The sequence below is a fragment of the Nicotiana tomentosiformis genome, chromosome 4, assembly GCF_000390325.3.
Source record: "Nicotiana tomentosiformis chromosome 4, ASM39032v3, whole genome shotgun sequence".
In the NCBI taxonomy this organism is placed as follows: Eukaryota; Viridiplantae; Streptophyta; class Magnoliopsida; order Solanales; family Solanaceae; genus Nicotiana; species Nicotiana tomentosiformis.
Window position 1 is genome coordinate 35,863,877 of NC_090815.1, and position 7,109 is coordinate 35,870,985.

The window sequence follows — 7,109 nt, forward strand, 5'->3', positions numbered from 1 at the left end:
AATTGCAGAGCATCTAATAATCGATACCTCCGCAAAAATCATCGAAATCAAATACACTGTCAACGAACGTTGTCCTCTACTGGAAATTCGGAACGATATGGAAGTTTGAGTGTATATGGAGACGAAAAAGGAAAACAAAAACTTAGGAATGTATCCACTGTGTATAACAGTGCGTGATTTCAATTTGGAATGCAGTATGTCAAATGCGAGCACAATTGCAGGTTTGCTCTGTTTTTCCAATGCTTATGTTTTTTCAATTTCAAGTATTCTATAATTTTACTACAAATTATCTACAATAATACTACATAACAAATATAGTTCGACTGTTATGTCTCTACAAGTATTCTATCAAATACTGAACATATGAATATACAAAGGTCTGAATTACTATATTTTTAATTGAGTACATGTTCTTCTGATTATCGTATTACTAACGTGGTACAATTGTCAAGCAATGTAACACAATTGGAGAAGTATCAGGAACAGTGAATTTAATTGATATGCAAACATCTCCGACAATTATAGAATATGAAAGTATCATCATAACAAAACATACGCCAAATGTAATTGAAGTAGGCCAAGTTTACCAAAACAAAATAATAATTGCCAGTGCAATGAAGCACTATTCTGTCATGAATAAGTTTTAATTTATGGTGAAAAGGACAATTGCAAGAAGGTAGGAACATTTTATTTGTCAAATTCATATTGTGTATAAGTTGTAGTTTTTTTGTATATAAATGGTATATTAATTGTTTAAAACAAGTTGTTGTGCATACACAGCCTCGTATTCGGTAGCTACAATTTGCATAATATTTTTTGAATTATTTTTATTCTGTAGCTATTGCCTTGTATGTGTTGGAGACAATTGTACGTGGCACTTCAAGTCCACCAGCATAAATGAATCAGCATTGTTCAAGGTTTAAAAATTCAACAGCTTGCACACATGCTCTTTGATGGACAACACATATATACAACGCAAACCTACTGCCATGGTAGTTGGCAGCATGGTGATGCCAAAATATGTGGATCCTAAGATAATATACACACCAAAAGACATACAAACTGACATGTTGTCGGATTATGGTGTGAACTTAACATACATACAAGCTTGGAGAGCAAAGGAAAATGCTTTGAAATTTTTGAGAGGTCATCCTGCTGATTCCTACAGTCGCTTGCCAAGTTATTTGTATATTCTGGAGAAGACTTATCCGGGGTCGGTAGTGAAATTGCAGAAGACTGAAGATGATTGTTTCTTGTATGCATTTGTTGCACTTAGTACGTTCGTCAAGGGTTGGGAGTAGGCCAATTGTAGTAGTTGATGGCACCTTCTTAAAGTCAGCATATAGGGGAATCATGCTAACAGCTAGCACAATGGATGCAGCTGGTAATGTAGATTAATTGTAAAATAATTGTTATAAAGTTATTTTTGAGACTGTATTTTTTATATTTTCAAGTTTTATTACTGAAATTGAATTTCTTTTTAGGTAGCATATTACCACTAGCATACGCCGTTGTTGATTCAGAAAATGATGCATCATGGAGGTGGTTTTTTGAGCAATTCAAACATGCATGTCACGACCCAAATCGTAGGGCCGCGACGGGCACCCAGTGCCTAACTCAACCGAGTACCAACGTAACGCATCCTTCTTATCATACTATCATGGGTAAATGAATCGGAAAGGCCATCATGAGATAACTAGAATTAAACATAAGAGAATACTCAACATGGGATGACCCAACATGATATAGAAGCTTATGCATGCGACATAAGGGCTTATAAGGCCGACATGATCATTTGTATATTCAATACATAGGCCGACAAAGCCATACAAGTATCCATATATATAACATCTGTCTACAAGCCTCTACGAGTACATAAATTTCATAAAGTTCGAGATATGGCCCCGCCATGTCAATCAATACATGTCCAAATCATACTGACCAGATAGGCAACTCCGGAGCAAGTGGAGTGCACCAATACCTTTTGCTGAGCTGATAGCCTACTAGGAGGACTCTCAACCTATCTATCGGGACATGCGGGCATGAAACGCAGTATCCCCAAGTAAAAGGAACGTCAGTACAAATAAAGTACCGAGTATGTAAGGTATGACAGTAGTATATAAAAGACATGAAAGAAACATGGAGTAAAGAACTCAACCTGTAATTCTGAATAGCTCTGTGAATCATGAAAAATTTATAATGTCATGCATGTGTATATAAATGACATACCATGCATAGGTATATGCGTACATAACATCATCAAGCCTCTGAGGGAATCCCATCATATCATCTAAGCCACTATGAGTGAAATCATCAACATATACGAATTGATCAGGTAGTGGTGCGCATATAACGCCATAACCTTTTCCCATATCCCATATACATATAATATATGCGTATATAATGCTATCTGGTCATGGGTCAATGTACATGTATAAATGAATGCAATGCATAATGAAGTAAGTCAGTAATATTTCTCGGACTGTCATAAAATCAATATGCCTTCGGATAAACTTTAGCAACTTACGTATTTTTCTGATACCCATGAACAGAAGATATAATAATAGTACACATGGGGAAACAAGAACATAGGCACCCCTAATACTTCTATGAATAGAGTCATTTATGAAAGTTCCACATTTGCATATTTCGTTTCTATCATATGGATCATGCCAAAAGGAAAGAATGGATAGCCTTAACATATCTTAACTCCATTGAGTCCTTAATACCTTTCACGCAATTCTTCAAACAACTCAACTCAATCTACCATAGCATAAGGAGATTCAAAATCAGTATTGAGTAAAGGCTAAGTCCGCAACTTAAACTAGTACCTCGTTTATGTAAGTTTGGGCAGCATATCCCCTGTAACAAGAGATTCCTCCAATACCATATACCAACAACAATGACTAGAGAAATCCATCAATACATAATTATCAATAACAAGACACCATATAATAACAACAAGTCACAACTACTTCATGAAGAGCTACAAGTCCAATTGGAATCTGTATACCCCATATCACCCCTTATAGACTTCTTACTTTAACTTACTAGTATTATTAACATGATAATGAAGTCATTCATCAATGATTCCAGTCTTATACCATATATTTATAACAACGAAAACAATCCACAACTAAAATTATCCTCAATTAGAAACTTTATTCACTAGTTTATGTCTAGTCCATCCATTTAACTTAATCAATGTCAATATAACCTTAAGAACATGCAAGAACACAATATACATACCTCCTACAGTAGCTTTAAGTCAAAATCCAAGTTATATTTAGCTTACAACAGCCCTCAATGACAATACAATACCATAGAAGTGACTTAAGCTAATCTTCACTTCCAATCTCAAGGTTCATGTGCTTCTTTCACCAATTCACTTAATAAACATATAGACATGCATAACAATAGAAATCATATCATAATCAAGTTATTTTCCCCATTTTCCAGCCATTTATAGTTCATGGAAATAACCTTTCCAAAACAGTCCATTAAAACCCATAACATCTCAAACTATTTTAAGTCTCCTCTTGTAGTATTTTGCTCAAATAATGCAACCAACACAAAAACAACTGCAAGTACATGTAGTAGGATTTTATACTCACCCTAAACAGTAAAAACAATATGAAATTTCAGCCAAGCACAGTCCACAACTATCCTCAATAACACCACAACACTATAGGTGTTTTATTCTCTTCTTGAATAAACTTTTGGTGTTCAAATTAGTGTGTAAACACTTGTAGTTTGCCTTCAAAATCTAATATATATGAAGAAGGGACTGATTATTACCTTAATCAATAAGAATAAAACAAAATCTGAGGTTACTTACCTTTGAAGAACCCTCCAAAATAAACACAAGACGAAGAACTACGATCTAGCAAGCACCATTAGATTTCTAGCTTTGGATTCATGTTTTCATCTTAGGTTCTCACCATAGAATCATGGAGGAACCATTGGAGAGAATTTAGGAGGATTTAGGGACCGTTTTGGACCAGAAAAATGAGTTAAAACAATGAAGAATTGACTTAAATACAAGCTGGAATTTTTCCCGACTTGTGGGTCCCATGGGTGCTGCTTGCGTATTCTCGCGAAAATGTGAATATCTCTCTACTCCAATATCGTATCGACGAACGGTTACATGCGTTAAAAAATAGACTCAAATACCTTCAATTTTGTATATAATATGTCCCAAAAGGACATCATAAAACTTGCGAAATGTATTGCTCAAAATGCTTGATTACAAGGCAAATCCTTAGTTGGTTTTTTTGCAACTTAAATCCGATTTTTCCCAAACTTTATATTTCATATCCAAACATCATATATAGTCATATCATGACTTTAAACTCATTTAAATCATGATTAACAAGTCTCATATTCATCTTAACTTACTTAAGACTTCAGTAAACCTTTCTTATCCTTATAGAAGGATTTCGTCCTTTTTGAGCTTACATTAGATAATCTTATAATGACAGTGACGTCTGAAGTATGGGGTGTAACATGTCCCCTTAGAAACATTTGTACCTGAATGATAACTCTTAAAGGCTTGCGAAAATGGGACGTAACATCATTAAATCACTTTATATACTTTCAAAGAGGCTCTCATTTTCAAGCTTACATCAATTGACTTACGACGTACTTTCACGTACAAAAAAATGAGGTGTAACAATGCATATGGTGAAAAACCAAATATGTGTGTTGTTTCTGACCGTAATGAGAGTATATTGAAGGTAACATCTACTGTTTATACCGGCATGCCACATTATACTTGTATGTGGCATATTTGGACAAATGTAAGGTCAAAGTTTCAAGAAAGGTCATCTAAAGTTAAGCGAATTGTACTTTGCCACGACACGATTATACACGCTTGATGAATTTAATGAAAGAATGTCAAATATTGAAGAGATCGACACACGTGTTAAAGCATACCTATACGATATTGACTACCACAGATGGTCTCGGGTACATGCTACGGTGAACAAAATATGGACGATGACATCAAACATATCAGATTCCTTGAATGCGGTAACCAAAGATGCAAGAGAGCTTCCCGTAGTAGAACTATTAGAGTACATGAGGACTCTTCTTGAACGTTGGACTAATGAAAAGTTATTAAATGCAAATGGTACATTCACATACCTTGGGAAAAAATACAACAAAGAGTTGGAATACAACAGGACATTATCGCAGAAGATGAGAGTAAGTTATGGCCAATAATATCAGATCATTGATTTCATCAAACTAAATATATACTGATTATTGTAGAAATATTATTGTATAATTGTAGTTATTTTGTTTTGTATCTGTTGGTGACAACTTGTTGTGTGTTTGGAATAAAATTGTAGGTGAGGGCTTCAACAGATTACATACATAATGTGATAGATGGTGTGAAGCGCTTCATTGTTTGCCTTCAAAATAAGAGATGTAGTTGTGGACAATTCCAGCTTGATGAACTTCCTTGTCCACATGCTTTGGCGGCTTTGAGGAACAACAACAAGTCTTATAAAAACTATTGTTTTCCTTATTACACGAGAGAGAGCTTTCTGCAGACTTATGAAATACCAGTAGACCCACTGCCTAATGAAAGCAAATGGAATGTGCCACAACATATAGGTGAAGAAGTTGTAATGCCACCTACTGGGAAAAGGCATCCAGGGAGACCTCAAAAATAAAGATACAAATCATATGATGAAGTAAATGCAAAGAAGTACAAGGTTTCATGTGGCAACTGGGGACTAGAACTCCCAAAAAGAAATAAAAATTGATATAGTTTAAAGAATTTTTTTTACTGAGTACTGTTGATGATTATCTGTCCTTTAAGACATATTAAGTTGTATTTGTTATGTTCTGGAGAATTATAGTTGTGGTGTAATTGTGTTGCTAATTTGAATAAAGATTGTTTCCTATAATGAATGTTTGCTAAACAGATTTTAACTCTTAATGCAATTGGTTTGTAGTTGTTTTGTTCAAATACTGGGTTTATTTATTACTTTTCAGCCTTTCCTAACAACACTGCTAAAATTGAATAGATTAAGTATTTTTGTATAGTAGTTGCTAACATAGTTATAGTTATGCTGTAAAGAAATTATATAGTACCAATATCGAGATCAAGTACTAACAACTTTCAACCAAAAAAATACCACAGATGTTTTTTATTCTAAGTAGTATAATTCTGGACAAAATAACAAAATAAAAGATAAAATAACTGTATCACAAATCTGCTACAAATAAATTGTAGCTGACTTGTTCTTAATAAACAATTTTCCTACAACTTTACTACAATGCAGCTACAACTAAACACTTTAACTACAAATTTTCTACTGAAAAGGGCAACTAATATTATTTTATTTTGGACTCATATTCTCTCCTTCACAACTAGTGTACCTTTTCTTCTTGCTAATCTTCCAGTCATGTTACTTTCACTAATTGCAGCAAGCTCTTGCTTTTTCCTAGCATAATCCCAAAGTAGCGCTCCATAGCGTCTACGGTGTTGATCAATATCAGAAAGGTCTTCCTTTGAAATCGATAGCTCTCCAATGCTGACATATTCTGCAAATGCCGCCACGTATACACCACAGTCACTACAAAAAATCATAGGGGGAAATATTTATCATTCAATTTAAAATACAATTGGTTAAATAGAAGGAAAAGCAGCATATACATTGATCTCTCTTTTTGCTGGGGTATCTCACCGACCAACTACTGAATGCAAAGAGGGTCAGTAAAACCTATTTCAATGTATGCATTTGTGTTCTTATAGTTGATGTCTGGACGCTTTCCATATAATTCGGTGCATGACAAGTAGAGGGGGATCATAATAGCAAACTTGTCGACAGCAGATTCAACAAGTTTATGATTTCGTGAAGAGACCATAGAATCATAAACATATAGAACCCTATCGGTAATGTCAAACACAGCCACTAACCAATGAAATTTTTCCACAATATTTACGGGCATAATCACAAAATCAACTTTGTCCCATACAATACGATGTCCTGGGGTTTGACAATAGCAAGCTTCCTATCGGCAGGAACATTAATGTACCTCTCATAAATTTGTTCAATTCTAGTCTTGAAGATACAGTCAGTGGTTGTAAACCGTAT

At 34.5% G+C, this 7,109-nt stretch overlaps 1 protein-coding gene across 1 annotated transcript; it reads left to right on the forward strand.

Moving 5' to 3' along the window:
- Positions 1–989: 989 nt before the first annotated feature.
- LOC104098224 (uncharacterized) lies at positions 990–5,678 on the forward strand. The gene is made up of 5 exons (XM_009604895.2): positions 990–1,179; positions 1,277–1,384; positions 1,485–1,542; positions 4,959–5,205; positions 5,352–5,678. The coding sequence occupies exons 1-5, from the start codon at positions 990–992 to the stop codon at positions 5,676–5,678; spliced, it is 930 nt and encodes a 309-aa protein (XP_009603190.2).
- The last annotated feature ends 1,431 nt before the right edge of the window (positions 5,679–7,109 follow it).